The 18,613-nt window shown below is 45.6% G+C and overlaps 2 protein-coding genes across 9 annotated transcripts in view; one reads left to right on the top strand and one right to left on the bottom strand.

Moving 5' to 3' along the window:
• Positions 1-215: 215 nt before the first annotated feature.
• The window catches only part of LOC307204922 (death effector domain-containing protein), a 31,695-nt gene continuing 13,297 nt past the window's right edge, over positions 216-18,613 (bottom strand). Inside the window, exons 1-4 of one of the 2 annotated variants that reach the window (XM_079957090.1) lie at positions 5,563-5,730; positions 3,293-3,381; positions 2,311-2,434; positions 216-547 (exon numbers count right to left, since the gene is read on the bottom strand). In XM_079957090.1, the coding sequence (XP_079813216.1) occupies positions 368-547; positions 2,311-2,434; positions 3,293-3,381; positions 5,563-5,667 (498 nt within the window). In that variant the 5' untranslated portion in view covers positions 5,668-5,730 and the 3' untranslated portion in view covers positions 216-367. Of the gene's footprint in view, positions 548-2,310; positions 2,435-3,292; positions 3,382-5,562; positions 5,731-18,613 lie in introns of those variants that run through there. The other variant, XM_079957091.1, reaches the window with a different exon arrangement.
• On the top strand, positions 6,137-18,431 carry NIT1 (nitrilase 1). Of its 7 annotated transcripts, XR_013833784.1 has the most exons (8): positions 6,976-7,109; positions 8,486-8,578; positions 8,915-9,169; positions 9,292-9,395; positions 10,306-10,439; positions 11,583-11,708; positions 14,561-15,946; positions 15,985-18,431. XR_013833784.1 is itself a non-coding variant. In XM_079957007.1 (7 exons), exons 1-7 carry the CDS (start codon positions 6,220-6,222, stop codon positions 14,837-14,839), a joined length of 1,053 nt encoding a protein of 350 aa, XP_079813133.1. In that variant the 5' UTR covers positions 6,137-6,219; the 3' UTR covers positions 14,840-18,431. The 7 variants fall into 7 exon arrangements, 6 of the variants coding, with proteins under 6 accessions (XP_079813133.1, XP_079813137.1, XP_079813135.1 ...); XM_079957007.1 differs by lacking the exon at positions 6,976-7,109 and adding an exon at positions 6,137-6,281 and having other exon boundaries at positions 14,561-18,431; XM_079957011.1 differs by lacking the exon at positions 6,976-7,109 and adding an exon at positions 6,194-6,306 and having other exon boundaries at positions 14,561-18,431.

Genomic DNA, 18,613 nt, shown 5'->3' on the forward strand with positions numbered 1-18,613 from the left:
GTTGTTGGACTCCATCTCCCATCAGCCCCAGCCAGCAAGACCAATGATCAAGGATGGTGGGAGCTGGGTGTCCAACAACACAAGAAAGTCAGCAAGTTCCCCATCCTTGGCTTCCATGCAAAGCACATGCTCTAGCCTTGGGTGATGGGCATCATCTTGTAAAGGGATGGGTGGTGATTCAGCACAGCTGCCAACGTTCGCACTGGTCCCAAAAGTATGTGACACACCAAAACGTTTTATTTAACAAAAAAATATTGTCAGAGTTGACACCAAAATAATAATAAAGTTAAGCCTTTTGAGGTCAAGAGCCACAACTGTAGAGCGAGAGGCGGTAAAAAAGTCCTTTGGGAGACAGCTGCTGCGCCCACTAGGAAACAAGGACCCCTGTGGAGCTGGCCTTGCCGCCTGACCCCTCAGCGCTGTCCTTAGAGGGAGCCTTCTGGTCGTCCTCGCCCATCAGGCGGATGTTGTGTTTTTCCCGGAACTCGTTCAGCTCCCGCCCTTTTGTCTGCAGCTGCTGGGTCAAGGTCTCTATGATCTTGTTGATCTGCAAACAGGGAAGGAGAGTCAGGACGGGAAAAATGGAACATTTTATCTGGGGAGCGGCAAATGAGAGGTCTGAGCTCCTCGACATCCTCCCAAGATCAGTCTGCATTTATTTATCCATTTTAAAGGCATTTATAAACCGTCTTGACATTTCAAAAATCTCTTTTAAGAATTCTGTTGTGGGCAACCTTCCAGGAGCCACCTGCCAGGAGTAGGTGAAGCCAGAGTGAAAAGTGGGCAGCACAATGGATATGACTCTTCTCTTTATACAGTAGGCTGAAAACACAAGAGACTTTTGACACCCACTCCATACACATCTCTCTTCATCCTCCCTCCAGGCAGAAAAGAGGCATTAACAAGGACACATTCCAGCCAGGCAAGAGCACTGGAGGAGGGCATGGAGCAGGGGTGTGTGTAGCCCAGGAAGAGGCAGCAGGGCCTGGTGTGAAAATACACATCTTAAGTGTCAAAGGCTAAGGTAACTAGGAGCCAGTCGTTTCCCCACTTTCCCCCCCATGGACCACTTGAAAATTGCTTGAGGATCTTGGTGGATTACTTAAATGATTTTTTCCGCCTGTTGTAGCAATTATAATTTACTGTGCTAGATGCTGTATGGTTTTCATTTGTATTTTTACAGGTGCACCGTGGGCCATCTGAATGAAGTTTTGGGGCCACTGGTGGGCCACAGACCACAGTCTGGGAACCTTCTGCTGTTTTCCAGCACCATCATTTAACACATCACTATCTAGAACAGCTCTTCCATATGTAGTTCTACAACTCCCATAAGCCCCAGCCAGCATTGTGTTAAGATGCAGGGGTTGATGGGAGCTGTACTACAAAATATCTGGAGGGCAGCAGGGTGGCAACGTTGATGGAACTGAGAGAAGGGGCTCACCCAAGGATCTTAGGGAGAAATGATCTTTCAGGTAGCCTGGGCCCAAGTCATGACTGAGTTGTTTTCATATTCTCTGAGAATTTGGGTAGCAGTGGGTGCGGGAAAGAAATATAAACAAGTTGCATAATGAAGAATCTCTACACACACAAAAACACCTGGACGTTTGATTACTTTTCACTTATTCTTCAGCAGTGGCCAAGAATGACAAATGGTGGCAAAAGAATTGAAAACAGCATATATATTTTTAAAAAACAAGTCATAAAATCATAGAATTGTAGAGTGGGAAGTAACCACAAGGGTCATCTAGTCCAACCCCCTGCAAGGCAGGAATATTTTGCCCAACGTGGGGTTTGAACTCATGACCCTGAGATTAAGAGCCTCAAGCTCTATTGTGACCTAGTGCTGATAGACCAGTATGTTTTATGTGAAGTTCATTAACTTCCACTCACACGATGGCCTTTGGTGAGTAAAAATCTGCAGCAGGCAAGCAGCTAGAGAAGTTCTTGTAAACTGCAAAACGCTGGGTCTTACTTTTCTTTCCAGCCATCAGATGCCAGAACTGACTGTCAGTTATATATTATTAGCTTTCCTTATATATATATATGTGCACCTTTTTATCAGTTAATTCAGTTGGCATACTTAGCTCCCTCCTTTTGCCTCACAACAACCCTGTGAGGTAGATTAGGCTTAGAGAAGGTGACCGACCCAAGGTGACTTGTCCCCACTGAGTTTCATGGCTGAACAGGAATTCAAACCTAGGTCTCCCTAGTTTTAGCCATGATAACTAAAGGCAAGCATTGCTGAGGCTAATGGCATTCCCTGTTCCAAGGAGAAGCAGGGAGTCTACCCACTGTCTGCAGAGGCATTACCTGCTCTTTGTTATTTTCCAAGGCTGGGAGAACTTCTTTCACAGTGCGTTCTACCAACACACCTCCCACCATCCGGTAACATTTCCTAGTAGGGTCCACTTCTCGGAGTGTTTCAATTACCAGCCTGCAGAGTGGAAGAAAGGCAGAATATCCGAGCATTGTACACCAGCTTATGATAAGGCCAGTATCAAAGGATCTAGAAATCCACATGGCCAGGAAGTATACTTGTGACCAGGAGCCTCAAGACGGCAGGGAAAGACATGACACATTGCTGTGCTGCTATTTTATTATTTCCAAATCTAGCAGTCAAAACTCCAAATTGGGAGCACTTTTGTTCAATGATGGAACAAGGCAAAGTTCACTGGGTGGTTCTGGGGAAGTTGTGAAGGGTATCAACGGCTACTAGCAATGATGGCTATGTTTGCCATTAGAGGCAGTTTGCCTCTGAGTAACACTTGCTGAGGTGCACAAGTAGGAAAACGACTGTTGCATCTTGTTCCTGCTTACAAGCTTCCCAGAGACATCTGGTTGGTCATTGTGAGAACAGAATGCTGGACTAGACCCCTCCCCCCCCTTAGCCTGATCCACCAGCCAGACCAGGTCAGCAAACTTTTTCAGCAGGGGGCTGGTCCACTGTCTCTCAGACTTTGTGGGGGGCCGGGCTATATTTTGAAGAGAGAGAAAAAATGAACAAATTCCTATGCCCCACAAATAATCCAGAGATGCATTTTAAATAAAAGCATACATTCCACTCATGTAAAAACACGCTGATTCCTGGACTGTGCGCAGGCCAGATTTAGAAGGCGACTGGGCTGGATCCAGCCCTGGGGCCTTAGTTTGCCTACCCATGAGCCAGACTCATCTGATGTTCTTTCTCAATTCCATTTGCAAGGCTGCTTGCAAGAACAGAGAAAACTGCAAAACCACCAAGCAGCAATATCCAAAATTAGCAGGGGGAACTATGTTCAAATCTACTGCTTACTTGTGCTCATTCAGCTCCATCTCCAGCTCAGCTGCCTTTGAGGCTAGACCTCGCTGCTCCTGACGCAGACGGTTAAATCCAGCTACCACCTAGAAGGGGAGAAAGGTCAGTCACAGCAGGCAAGGACTTGCACCAGCCACAACCAAGTTAGCATGGACACAGGGACTATTCACATTGCTCCTTACTGCTTTTACTTTCCCCACTCTCATACTTTAGATTATAAGGTTCATTGGGCTTAGAAATCTGCCATGTTTTACTTGAATTGCCAACTGAGGCTGCGGTATACATCACAACCATTCCTACCTAAACCCTCCTGAATCACTGCTAAGGTGGAGTATTTTGCTCATGGATCTCTGGACTTTCAAATCATTCCATCCCACAGCCCTAGGGTTAGACCAACTGAGAAAAGAAAATGTGTATGCCATACCTAAGGGTGGGTTTGTTTGTTTTGCAACATAGTTTTTATTAATTTTCATCTTTAAACTGTTTAACATGGTTGCATTGAGATATACATTTATATTAGAGAATATGGCATGCAATAATTACATAAAATTAAAAATAAAGATAAAACAATAAACAGATAAACATTTCTGAATATAGTAACAAAATTGTGTCAAAATATATATACCAAAATTATATTGGTACTGTTCTGCCATATGCCCCAGTATTTGTGTATACTGCATACAAATTGTCATGCTTCTTTTGGCTTCTTGCTAATTTTAATTTTTGTGTCACTTTTTCAAAAAATGTCGTTTGACAAATTGCATAATACCACTGGTCCATAGTTAATAACTGTAATGATTTCCATGCCCTAGCAATGGCTGTTCTTGCAGTGGCTAATAGATGTATTATGAGATCTTTTTTTCTAATTTGCAACATATTGTGATTATACAAGTCCTGGGGCCTTGTGACAAAAGATATTTCTGTAAATAATTTTCCCAGAACTTTTCAATTTTTGGACACCTTCACCACATGTGTTGATATGTCCCTCTAACGGCACATCCTCTCTAACACGCGGGAGAAATGTTTGATTTCTATGGCCTTTTAAACTGGAAAGGGAAGATTGTGGAGGGTATTGTTTTTGTTTGTTTCTATGTTATGCATTTCTTATGCTTTTATATTGTAAACCAGCCTGTGATCCTCGGATGAAGGGCAATATAATACATACATACATACATACATACATAGTTAAAAAGGACATAGTTGAACATTTTCCACCTGAATTTGCATCTCATTAATGGTAAGCAGTTGTCCATATTTGTAAAAATTATTTCAAACAATACAATTGGTGTTTTTTTCTAGATATCTAACTGTATTATAGGCTCTATATTTATTTTTGAAAACCGGGTGGAACTGTAATGGAATAATGGGTGAGAGGCCTAGGACCTTGAAAGTTGTGAATGTGAATGGGTTTGCAAACAAATGTAAAGAGCAGATTTCTAAAAAAAATTATTATTTTTATAGGGACACCATTTACTTCCAAGTTCTTTAACCTGCTCCACTGAATTCCCTTATTGCCAAATATTATGTCTGTCATGTGCTAAGTTGACATGCGTTTTATTAGCAGTTTAGATTTGGGAATCCCCATCCTCCAACAGTTTGGTGAACAAACAGCAAATATTTTTTAATGCATGGTCGGTCTGATTGAAATATGACTATGTTGTTTTCTTTGCCATTTGGAGTTATGGGCTGGTGGAATAAGTATAATTTTTGTTGTGGCCAGTCAGTCCGTAATAGAAAATTTCATTTTCTTCCAGCGTCATATAGCCATTTACTGTATTGATTTCCAGACTTTGCTATAATGTGTTTAAATTACAGGTAACCTGAATGCCTAAGTAGCTGAAGCTTTTCCTTCCTATTGTGAGCCATACCTAAGTTGTTTTAACCTGTCTTTTAATATTGTGCTTTAATATTAATATTCTTTTAACTGCTGTAATCCATCCTAGGGCCTTGGGGTGAAAGGTGGGTAATAAATTGCAACAGTGATGATGGTGGTGATTATTATTATTATTAGGACTGCCCGGAGGAAAAGTTAAAAAGATTCCGAGTGTCTTTTATCGACTACTACAACGTCAACAGGAGCGGCGCCACCCCTAATAACGGCACCCTTCGCTCTGCACATGCCCAGAAACCCTCCCACGAAACACGCGGAGGCCAAAGCGGGCTACGAGTTCGGGCTGTTGGTCGTCGTGACTTGACGCATCTCCCCCCGGGAAGGGGAACTCTGCACATGCCCAAAGGCACTCCCTTTCCTCGCCCCTCCCCGATACCTGCTCCGCCGTCATGGCCTTGCCGGCGCCCCCAGCCGAAGCAGCAGCGCCGACGCCGCTGGGAGGAGCCGCCGGGCCACTTTTCGTCTTGCCGCTCTCCGCCATCTTCCTTCACTTGGCCAGGCCCTCGAGAGACATAAGGCCAGCCTAACAACGCCACAACTTCCGGGGCGAGAGAGGTCACTGCCTTCCCTCGTGACCGGAAGATTCCGCGTTTCTGCTTCCGTCGACACACTTTGGAGCTTCCATCTCTTGCCGCCATATTTGTTAAGGGCATAGGTGAAACCCAGTAGAAGTGAGGAGCCCGAAGCTTGAGAGGACGACGCGGAATAAAGACACAGATAAAGAAATGGTCATTCATTAAATTACCGAAAACATATGAACTTTATAGGTAGTGGTGGCAGTGGAGTCCTTTCTTATGTAATCCCAAAAGCGCCATTTTGCTTGAGGGCGCGGCTTTATCAAATCAGCACCATCTTTGTTCTGGGCTACAAGTTCCTCGCGCCGCCCTTTTTAAAGCCATGATTTTTATTCGTTGGAGTCAGGAAGAGATAAAAAAGTGTAGAAATGTACATGGACTTCTCAGGCTGCAACATTTCCGGGTTTTCTTTGGAAATTTCTAGCGGGGTCAGAATTGCCAGTCGTTGATAGAAATCAATGGAGAAATTCAGGATTTTAAATATAACTGCGCTAGTTTCAGCAAACGCGTTCAACAAACCGTAAGCAGAAGGCAATAAGCCAACAGTGAGGCGCTCAAGCATTTTCTGACTTTGCATCTTATTTAGTGTGTGTGTGTGGGGGGGTAGTAATAAAAATACTGTATATATTTTAAAGCGTTTTTCTGGGTGGGGGAGAGATCCCTGCCGATGGCAGAACACATATGTAAATTAGCCCCATATTTGGGAGATGGACTGCGGTTTTTAATTTATCATTGCTTTTTTAAATGTTTTACATAGTTGTTTTTAATTGTTTTTACCAATATTTTAAAATTGTTTTACAGTATTCTTTTTCTAAACTGCTTTGAGGTATATAAATTTTATTTAAAACAAAATACTTAAATTGAGTCTCACTCTCATATCCTCTCCCAGCCCAAATTCAGAGTTCAGTTGCATGCAGAACCTCACATGCAGACACTTCACACTTTTAAATTTCTAAAAACTTTAAAGGTTTTCTAATCAGAATAAGAACTGAGGTAGAAGGAGGATGAGCTCCTGCCTTCCTTGTTGCTTTTTAGACTTATTATTTTCAAAAAGTTTAGCTGATGTGCTCCCCAATCACTGCTATGTTAAAAATCCTGGATTTCTCCACTGATCTCTGTGATGAACCTTCACTTAAAAAAATAATAATGGTACAGACACCTGGAACTGGCCTCACTTGTCAATCTATATTAAGTCCAAGTAGAGATTTTTTTTGCCCACCATTTTTAGTATGGGCTCCACTAGGCACAAGCGCCATATTTGTTTGGTCTACTTCCGGTCTGGACTTTCCCCCCTGACTTTTAGGCAGCTGCTGTCATTTTTCCCTTTTGCTCCATGTAATCACTGCGGGTGAATCTTTTGGAGGGGGAGTTTGTTAATGACTGTAATGGGGAAAAGAGAAAGTTGTCTGTTACTTTTTGAGCTTCAAAATATTAGCTGGGAATTGGAAGAGTGAGATAAGGGGAGGGAAATTTAAAGGCAGCACTGAGCAAAACGATGCAAGAGGCATGATAATATAGTATAATAAAAATAATATCAAGTAAACCTGATTTATGGAGGGAGGTGGGAAGAAGAAAGAAAGTCCAGAGAGAATATACGGTAATTGGTTTTGCCCTGTGGAACTCCTGGCCCATGTATGGTGAAGGGTAATGATAGGGTTTGAAATCTTATCCTTTTTATTTTTATTTTAGATTTACTTTTTATCTTTAATTTCCAGTTTTTTTTATCAGGCCCTTCTCTTACCCTTTAACTGCACCCATCCGCCAGGGATTCTTTAGTTGTGATTCCTGCATTTCAGGGGGTTTCCAACTGGATATGATTCCGTGATCCTGACACATAGATATGGAACACTGGAAAGCTTTTCTCGGGGTTCCTCTGCATGGCATGACAAATTTTAGCTGCAATGTCTATGCGTTGGCTTACTTTGAAAAAAACAGAGCCTGCTGGCTTTGGGTTAACTTTCCCCTGAGCAGAACCACCCTGAGACATTTTCTGAACCCACCTCGTATCAATATGTGATCTGAAAGGTGTGCTACAGGACCTTCAGCATCTCCCCTGATGTGAGGGATACAAGGGTGCAGCTATCTGACTGTGCACCGTTTCCTTGGCAACTGGACCAATGGGGTCTTTCTCATCTCTTAAACTGATGGGGACCGAGCCCGCTTCTTAAATACTTCTGGTGCAAGGAATAGATGTCACTCAGAGCTCTGAGTCGCTTTCTTCTCTGTTTTTGCCCTTAGCCAGAAGTAGCCTCTGCAGACTCTCTATCTGCATAGGAGAAAAGCAGGCAAGGGGAGGCCCTCCCTCTGTTCATTTTTCAGCTCCAAATCACCCTCTTCTCTACTGCTTTCCTGCCTGTGAAAGAATGGATCAGGGAGACTCAGTATCTTTCCCCCTGAATCTGTGTATGACTGAAGGAACAAAGGAAAAGGGTTAGGCTGTCATGTCCAGCTGGACTCATTTACTCTTAATTTACTCCTAAATTGCTCTTTAATACTTTTGTTTCATTTTTTAAAAATAAAATAATCAGAGGCAAGAAACACATATATCTAGGTGAATACTGCAGTGTTTTGCTTTGTGGCTGGTGCCTGGTGGGAGTTGTAGTTCAAAATAGCCAGAGGGCACCAGGTCAGGGAAGGCTGCTCTAGGTCCCCTTTGCGCTGGAGGCCTGCATTTCCCAGATGCTTTGAAAGAAGATGTGTTCTTTCCCCCATTGCCTCGTCTAGGTTGAGAGCGGTGGTCCAGAAGCCATTGCAAACACTTTGCCTCGCTGGTGGGAAGCCATTTGCAAGGATCCAAAGCCGAGCCCCTGGCCACAGGTAACTGGCCTCTGAGAAGATGTAAGAACTGACAATGACATTTGTACATTTTAAGAGCTCAGGGTCTCTCCACCACTACTGAGAGGTAGTTTGGGCTGATACAGTACAGCCCCAGGAGATCAAGTAGCCTGCATGCTTGAGCAGGGATTTAAATATCAGAGCGTATTTGCAGGAAACAAACCATACTTAGTCAAACCAGCCTGTGCATGAGCTCAAACAGCCTTTACATAGCTCTTCATTTTCTTGAGCAGGGAGACAAACCACGGAATGGCTGGCTTAATGTGGTGCTTGTGTGGGTTTTCACAGTCCGTTCTGTTCTCTCCCCTGCCACTCCAGATTCAAAGCCATGTCTACGGGGGGCGCAGCACCCCTGAAGCCCCTTATCGCCGTCTGCCAGATGACCTCCACTCCCGACAAAGCCCACAACTGGGCCTCCTGCTCACAGCTCGTCCGGGAGGCTGCCCAGAGGGGGGCCTGCGTCGTCTTCCTCCCGGAAGCCTTTGACTTCATTGGCAGCAGTGTGGAGGAGGCCCTGAGCCTAGCTGAGCCCCTGGAGGGAGACCACCTGCAGCGTTACGTCGGGCTGGCCAGGTAGGACTTGCTGGGGCTGCCCTGTGTGGATGTGGCAGGGCTTTGTCTGTGAGAGCGTGGCAGAGGCAATGGTCAGGCACTTGCAGGTAACCCCCCCAACCCCATTTCTCCTCTTTTGACAGGGAATGTGGTGTCTGGTTGTCCCTTGGAGGCTTCCATGAAAAAGGCAGTGATTGGGAGAGCACAGGAAGGATCTACAACTGCCACCTCCTCTTGGATCCCAAAGGTGACGAAATTGTCTTAGTATAGGATGCCTTCTCTCCCCAAACTTCCCAAAATCTCCCTAAACCACTCCTTCCTTCCCTCCCTCTTTCTCGCAATCAGTTCTTCACTAACCAAATGGCACGTTCATTTTCAATTTCATTCATTCCGTTTATATCCCACCTTTTCCTCCAAGGTGGCGTACATTGTTCTCCCTGCAGTTTTATCCTAACAACAGCTCTGTGAGGTAGCTTAGGCTGAGGGACGGTGACTGGCCCAAGGTCACCCAGTGAGTTTCATCACTGAGTGGGGATTTGAATCCCAGGTCTAAGGGACATGGGTGGCATTGTGGGTTAAACCACAGAGCCTAGGACTTGCCGATCAGAAGGTCGGCAGTTCGAATCCCCACGACGGGGTGAGCTCCCGTTGCTCGGTCCCTGCTCCTGCCAACCTAGCAGTTCAAAAGCACGCCAAAAAAGTGCAAGTAGATAAGTAGGTACTGCTCCGACGGGGAGGTAAAAGGCATTTCCATGCGCTGCTCTGCTGGCCACATGACCCAGAAGCTGTACGCCGACTCCCTCGGCCAGTAAAGCGAGATGAGCGCCACAACCCCAGAATCGGGCACGACTGGACCTAATGGTCAGGTGTCCTTTTACCTTTACCTTCTCCCAGGTCTTAGTCTGACACTCTTATCTGCTACAGCATACTGGCTGTCTCATGCAACACTGGTGTCAGAAGAGCTCCCTCCTGAAACCAGCCAGCAGGGAAGGGATAGAAACACGGTGGCCTGCCTCTTCCTTTCAGCTTCCCTGCAGCTCCCATGGCTAGCCTCACTATGTTGATGCCTTAGCAGCCATGAAACCATAAGGACCACCGGCCCCTGCCTTCCAAATCTACTAATCTTATCCTTCTCTCCTCGGGGAGGCTGGCCTCAGGAACCCAGGTGTCTGCCTATCGGAAGACTCATCTTTTTGACGTAGAGATGGAGGGGCGAGTGTCCCTGAAGGAAAGCGCCTTCACCAACCCAGGCTCCAAGATAGTGGCTCCTGTGGAGACCCCGGCCGGAAAGGTACGTGTAAAATATTCCAGAGACAGGTGTTGGTTACGTCCTTTGAGACCAATAAGCTGAGCAAAGTGTGGCGGTGGTGTTTTTAATAAAAAAAATACGTTTGTAATTAATCTGGAGTTGGGGATGAGCAGCGAGGTGGCCATGTTTGCTGATGATCCCAGATGGTTCAGGGTGGTTAAAATAACGAGGGGTGGTCAGGAGCTTCAAAAAAGATCTCTCCAAACTGGACAAAGGAGCATTAAAATGGCAAACGTAGTTCTGCAAATCAGGGCAAAAAATAATTCCTAAAATTCATATACACAGGTGCAGGCAGGACAGACAAGAGAAGGCACAGTACTTCATGATGCAGCACAGAGTTAAACTATGGAACTCCCTTCCACAGGAGGCAGTGCTGGGCATCAACCTGGATAGCTTCAAAAGAGGACTAGAACAAATCATGGAGGAGAAGGCTATCAACAGCTATGGGCCACAGTGGCTATACAGTCATACCTCATGTTATGTTTGCTTCAGGTTGAGCGCTTTCAGGTTGCGTCCTGCGGCGACCCGGAAGTACAGGAAAGGGTTACTTCCAGGTTTTGCCGCTCGCGCATGCGCGCAAAATGACGTCATGCGCAGAAGCGGAGAATCGCGACCCATGCACGTGCAGACGCGGGTTGCGTTCTGCTCATGTTGCAAACGGATCCTGTTCACAACCAGAGGTACCACTGTATTTTACCTTCACTGTCAGAGGCAGTTTGTCTCTGAATGCCAGTTGCAGAGACTCACAGGTGGGGAGAAGTCTGTGCTCAGGCTCCCTTGCTCTGGGGCTTCCCACTGGGGCATCTGGTTGGGCATTGTGAGAGCAAGATGCTGAACTAGATGGCCCATAGGTCTGACCCTGCACCCAGGCACTTCTTATGTTCAGACTTATGTAGGCTGCCAAAGGCTCTTCCCCAACATAAAAAATTGGAATGATTCATTATTGTGGTCTACAGACCAAGATCAGGAAAATCAGAAATATAGATACAGTTACTATATAAATAAGGAGAATATAAGTGGGATGAAACTGGTGCTTTCTGCCACTGGCAGGTACAGGGCTGTCATAAGCATAAGAGGCAAAGATCCAGTGCTTACTAGCCTCCCCCTCTGTCCTCCCTCTCTCAGGTTGGTCTGGCCATCTGCTACGATCTCCGCTTCCCAGAAATATCTATCGCTCTGGCCCGGGAAGGGGCAGAGATTCTCACCTACCCATCAGCCTTCACTGTGACAACAGGCTCTGCCCACTGGGAGGTAAGTGGATCCAACATTACAGCGGTTGGGTGGGGTTCTTTCCAGGAATCCTTTCAATTAGAGCAGGCATAGGCAAACTCGGCCCTCCAGATGTTTTGGGACAACAATTCCCACCATCCCTGACCACTGGTCCTGTTAGCTAGGGATCATGGGAGTTGTAGTCCCAAAACATCTGGAGGGCCAAGTTTGCCTACGCCTGAATTAGAGGTTATGGGGGTTGAACCTGGAGCAAAGTGTGCCCTGTACCGAGCTATGAATGTACCAACACACTTTTTAGAAATAGTAGCTCGTTGCCGTCACATAGGGCAGCTTACCCATGCTCAGACAACCTTATCCTAAGAAGAAACGCCTTTGTTCTCTTGCATTAGTGCAGCAAAAACGACAGTACAGTCATACCTCGGGTTGAAGTAGCTTCGGGATGAGTATTTTCGGGTAGCGCGCTGCGGCGACCCGGAAGTAACGGAGTACATTACTTCCAGGTTTCACTGCTTGCGCATGTGCAGACGGTCAAAATGACGTCATGCGCAGAAGCAGCAAATTGCGGCACGCGGGTTGCGTTCACTTCTGGATACGAACGGGGCTCTGGAACAGATCCCGTTCGCATCCAGAGGTACCACTGTAGTAGGAAGGAGGAGAAAGCGTAACCCAACAAATAACACTGAACTTCTGCGTTTGAAATTCCTCAATGAAGGACCCAAGTGCTCAAAAAAGTATTGGGCATCAAACTGTATCTTCTACCCCTTTTCTTCCTATTTCCCCTCCCTGCTCCTCCTGTTCTCCCACATCAGTGGTTCCCAAGCAGTTTTTGGCAGCTACCCCCTTGGTTCCATAAACCCATCCCCAGTGCCTCTTTTTGCCCTATAAAAAGCATTATTCAGGATAGTGGTTTGCACAGCCCACTAAGGAAGGTAATAACACAATAAGAGTCAAAAGATGAATAATTCATTGCACATTTATTCAAAATCCAGTTGAAACTATTTAGTTTAACAAACTTGATCCAGCAGCGAGACCTGCTTTTCAAAGTCTGATAGCCATTTACACCCCCAGCGCAGCCCTGGACCCTTCCTGCCTCCTGACCTAGTGCCCCTCTGGTAGGTAATCCCACTGCCTTCCTGGGGCCAGTACCGCCCACTTTGAGAACCACTGTCCTGAATCAACCTGTTAACCCTCCAAATGTTTTGAACTACAACTCTCAAAGTGTATTTTATTTTTTGGGTGGGGCAGCTGCTCTACAAGAGCAGGGACCCTCTGAACCAGCTCAGAGGCACTCAAAGCCCTAGATTTCCGATAATGTAAGTTTCCAAGCTAGGGATAGTTAGAAAAAGGATTTGAAAACAAAACCATCACTACCATAATGCTGTTATACAAATCTGTGATGTGACCGCATGGTAGCATTCCGGTTGCCACGTCTGATAAAGAGCAGTGCAGAGTTGGGAAGAACGTTCAGAAAAGGGCAGCCCAAATTATCAAGGGGGATGGAGCGACTCTGTTGGGGACTTTTTGGTTTGGAGAAAAGCTAAGAGGTGACAGGAATGAAAATTACACATTTGCATGGAGAAAGTAGACAGATTCCCTGCCACCCAATAACACTAGAACTTGTGAACATCCAGTGAAGCTGAACACAGGAGGGTTAAGGACCAAGTCCTTATTCACACAGCACATGGGTCAAACTATTGAACTCTCTCCTACGGGAGGCAGCAATGGTCACCAACATAGATGGCTATAAAGGGGGTTGCACAAATTCATGGAGCAGAGGGCTATTAATGGCTGCTTGCTAAGATTACTATGTTCGTCTCTAGACCTAGAGGCAGCAATGCTTCCAAATACCAGTTGCTGGAAACTGCATGAGGGCAGAGGGCTCAGGCCACTGTGAGACTAGGAGGCTGGACTAGATGGTCCAGTGACCTGGATCCAGCAGGCTCTTAGCTTATAATCAGAGTTGGAAAGAACCCAAATGTCTTAAGATTAAGACAAAAGATCAAAGATTATTAATGTATGCCACAGCTGCTGCAAGGACTTTGTTGGCCCCAAACTGGAAATCACAAGAAGTTCCTACCATTGCGGAGTGGCAGGCGAAAATGACGGACTATGCGGAGTTAGCCAAACTGACCGGCAGGATGATCAAAGATTCCAGGAAAATTGGAGTAAATTTATGGTATATTTAAAGGATAATTGTAAAAACTTAAAGACTCTAGCAGGATTGAAGTAACTCCTACAATGTAGATAGGATGATTAAGATGTACAGTGGTACCTTGGGTTAAGTACTTAATTCATTCCGGAGGTCCGTTCTTAACCTGAAACTGTGCTTAACCTGAAGCACCACTTTAGCTAATGGGGCCTCCTGCTGCCGCCACGGCGTGATTTCTGTTCTCATCCTGAAGCAAAGTTCTTAACCTGAAGCACTATTTCTGGGTTAGCGGAGTCTGTAACCTGAAGCGTATGTAACCTGAGGTACCACTGTAAAAAGATAAAATACGTGATAGGATGTGATAAGGGATACCAACTGAAGGGAGGGAGGGAAGTCGCAAGCTCGGCAGAACAAAAGGTTTATATGTTGACTAATGTATTGCAAGAATGAATGTGTAAAGAAAATAATAAAAATTTATTGGGAAAAAAGGGAAAGAACCCAAATGTCTGGCCCAACCCCCAATGCAGGAGTCACAGCTCAAGAATCCCTGACAGATGGCCGTCCAACCTCTGTTCAAAAACCTCCAATGAAGGAGAAACCACCATGCTCTGAAGTCATCTGTTCCACTGTTCAGAGGTGTTATGTTCTCATGTTAAAATTTGCAGTGGGTGGAGACACTGCAGGCTCCACCCCTGATGCTTTTATGCTCCTCCCTCCTCTGCAGGTGCTGCTGCGAGCTCGTGCTGTGGAGACCCAGTGCTATGTGGTCGCAGCTGCTCAGACAGGAAAGCACCATGCAAGCCGCACCTCCTACGGCCACGCCATGGTCGTGGATCCATGGGGCAGCGTCGTCGCCCAGTGCCAGGAGGGACCAGGTGTGTGCTACGCAGAGATCGACCTTGCCTACCTGCACCGCATCCGGCAGGAGATGCCAGTCTTCTCCCATCGCCGGGCCGACCTGTATGGCCAGGTGGCTGCTCAGAAGGGACCCCCATCCCCATGATTTGCTCGGGTGCTGCTGGACCAGCCTCCGGAACCTCTTATCCTTCTAATGACCTACCTGGGTGTATGTTTGCTCCCTCAACCAATTTGGCACTCCAGCAATTCTGCTAAAGAGTGGATGATAAGTAGAACGACTAAGAGAAATGTACTCGCTCTCCCAAGTGGATCCAGGACACCTCACCCCATAGCCTGGTCTTTTATTCCACCTGGGAGGGTGCATTTGCTCAGATGAGCTCCAGTGAATCCTTTGCCCCTAAATTAGGGGTGGGGAATCTGCAAGCCCCCAGATCCTGCTGGACCTAAATTCCCATCAGTTCCAACCAGCGTGGAAAGATGAGAGATGCAGTCCAGGAACATTCAGAGATCAAAGTTTCCCCACCTCTGACTGAAATAAATCTGCCCCTGCTGGATTCCCACACTTCTTCCCGTCACCCAACAATCCATTTTTAAACGGGTACAGTATTGGGCTCAGAACCCAGCTGGCTTCCAATAGGGGTCTGCCCCTTACCGTGCTTTGCATTTAAGTTTCCATCTCTCTGCTGCTAAGAGTCAAGTATCACAACTCGCACACACGATGCAAACTTTTCGGATCACTTTATTTCGTGCTGAACATCATCCTTCCACTTGATCGCAACTTAGAGATGAGGAATAAGTTTTTAGCAAATAAATTTGTCTCTTGCATGCATGATGCAAATCTGGAATATCTCTTTTTATTTTGCATTTTCTGTACTACGGATAGTCACAGGGAGAGGCAAGGGCACTGGCACCTCGACCCTGACTGCTGGGATCTTGTTCAGCAACTCCTCCGAGGCAGCTTTACTCGTATTATTTTTCAAGAGCTAGAAACTTGGTGTTGAAAACAAACACAAGATCGAGGTGCCCAGACACCTGCATCCTGGGGCTAATTCATAGCTTTTGGCAGAGGGCTTTCCTTTTTTTGCATGTGCAAAAACCAATTTAAAGTTAATGATTTTAACTGTTTGTATTTTATCTTGTTAAGTTGCTAGGAGAATGGGGTTTGTTTTTGGGATAAGGTAGCTAACAAATGTAATAAATAATGTAATGGCTGTTTACGTGCAGTACTGCCACATGCACAGCTAAGCATAAAGTAGACACTTCGAAGCCTTAAATTTTTTTTTTTTAAAGGTTATTTCATACAGCACATATTTAAACTATGGAACTCACTCCCACAAGAGGCAGTAGTTCTCACCGACTGGGATAGCTTTTAAAGATTGGACAAATTCATGGAGGGCTGCTAGCCGTGATGGCTTTACTCTGTCTCCACAGTCAGAGGAAGGAAATGCTTCTGAACACCAGTTGCTCAAAATCACAGGGAGGGAGAAGGCTCTTGTGCTCAGCTGCTGCTTGTTGGGTTTCCCACAGGCGTCTAGTTGGCCACTGTGAGAACAGGATGCTGGACTAGATGGGCCACTGGCCTGATCCAGCAGGCTTGGCTTAGTTTCTAATTAAATGCAACCCCTGCAAAAGGTGTTGCTGAATGGGAGCCAGCCATCAAGGTCCCCTAGCTTCAGAGATTGCTGGTCACCAACAGCCACTTTTCCAAACTTCTCAATGCTAAATATCTCCATGAATTTGTCTAATCCACTTTCAAAGCCATGGAGGTTGGTGGGCATCACTGCCTCCTAAGGCTGGAAGATCTACAGCTTAACTACGCACTGTGTGAAGAAGTCAGTTCTTTCATCTGCCATGAATCTTCCAACATTCAGCATCATTGGGTGTCCAAAAGTTCTAGCGATATGCAAGAGAGGGAGAAAAAACTTTGTTTCGCCTTTCTCCCTGCCGTGCATAATTTTATAAACTATAGTTGAATGACTGAGGCTGAAGAGTTACATTTCAAAAGATCTGGAGGGCACCCAGGTTGGCAAGAGCTAAATTCTAGCCAGTTGTAAATGGGCGTTTTAGTGCCCGGATTTGTATAATTTCCCCCCTGAAGTATTACCAGCGGGAAACCTCATTTAAATGAGCCTTGTTTCCTTGCCAATTCAAACAAAGGATGGAGAATTTGTGGCCCTCGTGTTGTTGGGACTCCGGCTCCCATCAGCCGCTACTACTGCCACTGGCCAGGAATGATGGGAGCCCAGAGGTTAGCTTCCCGTGATTTAAAATAACCCAGGCTAGAGAACAGAATCAGGGCTTCATCCTTGCCCTCCCCACTCTTTATTTTCTGTCCCCCAAAGCCACTGCCAGAAGTTTTTTAACCGGCTAGAATAATCTACACATACAAAGGAAAATGGTGTCTTCAGGAAAACAGAGGTATTGGGGTACCAGGGGAAGAAAAGCTGATGTAATCTGGGCATGAGCCACTAAAGGTTCATCCAACGCATGAAGTTTTTGCCTCAACTGGAAGTTACCATTTTCTCTTGCACACACAGGTGAGCAAAGCACAGACCCCTGACAGTAGCAGCAACAAAAGGCAGAAGATTTTTTTATTATTATTCTGAGGAAAAACAAAGCTACACTGGGATTATGACCAGTTACACTGGAAGTTCCTTTAAAAAAACAAAACCAGAAGTCACAGATTTTACACAAATTTGTGCCAGATGTGTTCTGAAATGGGGAGTGTGTGCGCGTGTGAGTGAGGGGGGGGGTACACAAAGAATAGCGGCTGGGGCCCTTGCACACTTTGCCAAGATACCTTGTACAGTTGACCTTTGGCTAGCTTGTGCCCTCTGGATGTTGCAGGATTAACATTCCCATCGGGGCTAATGAGAGCTGTACTCCCACAACATCTGAAAGATGCCAGCTTGGCGAAGGCGGTTGCAGAGCATAAGAGACATTAGATACTTGCACATCACGTGGAATATTTCCCAACCAATGCAGGATTAGATTTTGGCTCAAAACCTGATTACGCAATCGATCGACTCGAGTGGCATAGCTTACCCTGGACTGTACCAACTTCAGGCTGAAACAAGGGTTGCTATGCAAGAGTGGCATGTCAAGGAGAAGACTAGGGCAAATATCCTCTGCTTTCTTCCTATCATTATTAGTCTTTTCTTTTTAAAGGCTTTTTTGTCCTTTCTAGCCCTTTTCTCTGTTTTTTTAAGCAATTTACAGAATGCAAGGTAAGAGTTCTAGTTTCTTCTCCCCCCAATAAAACAAGTATAAAGACCATGTCTTAAAGCTAAATCAACATGCCCTTTGTTTTTCTGTACATTAAAAAAAAAAAAAACCAGTTGAAATGGTACAGCCCAAGGGTAAAGAGCAACGCCACTTGATTTTGCCGGCCAGTCCGATAAACTGCCCCACCATTGGAACGCTCCTGTTCATACATTTCTTAGATGGAGCCTTCTTGTTTGACTACTAAGCCAGAAAGAGAAACTTGAAGAGCAGTGGGGGGAAGTGAGTGAATACTACCATCTGTGCCATCTGATTATATTGCCTGAGTTGGGGGGGAAACGATGCTGTTCAGAAGTTACAAGCTTTCTGGGATAGGCATCCAAAACCCAAGGGAAACACCACCATGGCTTGCGAAGGCGATTTCACAATACGTACTTAGTGTAATCCAATGGAATCCCAAAAGCAGCATGTGTAACTCACCCAACGGAAACACAAAAATCCAGGAGCAAAACTTTTTTAAAAATTAAAGAAAAAAGAATAGATAATCCCTTTTAAAGATTGACTTGGGATACTTGAGCAGGCTTCTTCCTACCAATACGTATGCATTTATAATAAAAAATAATTGATTTCCCCCACTAACAGAGCCTAAGGAAGTCCCAATCCATCTCCTGGGGCAAGGAGTCACTGCATCTCAAGT

This window comes from Podarcis cretensis, assembly GCF_951804945.1.
Source record: "Podarcis cretensis genome assembly, chromosome: 16".
Taxonomy (NCBI): Eukaryota; Metazoa; Chordata; class Lepidosauria; order Squamata; family Lacertidae; genus Podarcis; species Podarcis cretensis.

Excerpts from the sequence above, each read along its gene's own strand:
- NIT1 (XM_079957006.1), top strand. The coding sequence starts at position 6,991 with ATGGGCTCCACTAGGCACAAGCGCCATATTTGTTTGGTCTACTTCCGG. Across the intron at positions 10,440-11,582 it reads TGGAGACCCCGGCCGGAAAG|GTTGGTCTGGCCATCTGCTA; the intron begins GTACGTGTAAAA and ends TCCCTCTCTCAG. Across the intron at positions 11,709-14,560 it reads CAGGCTCTGCCCACTGGGAG|GTGCTGCTGCGAGCTCGTGC; the intron begins GTAAGTGGATCC and ends CCTCCTCTGCAG.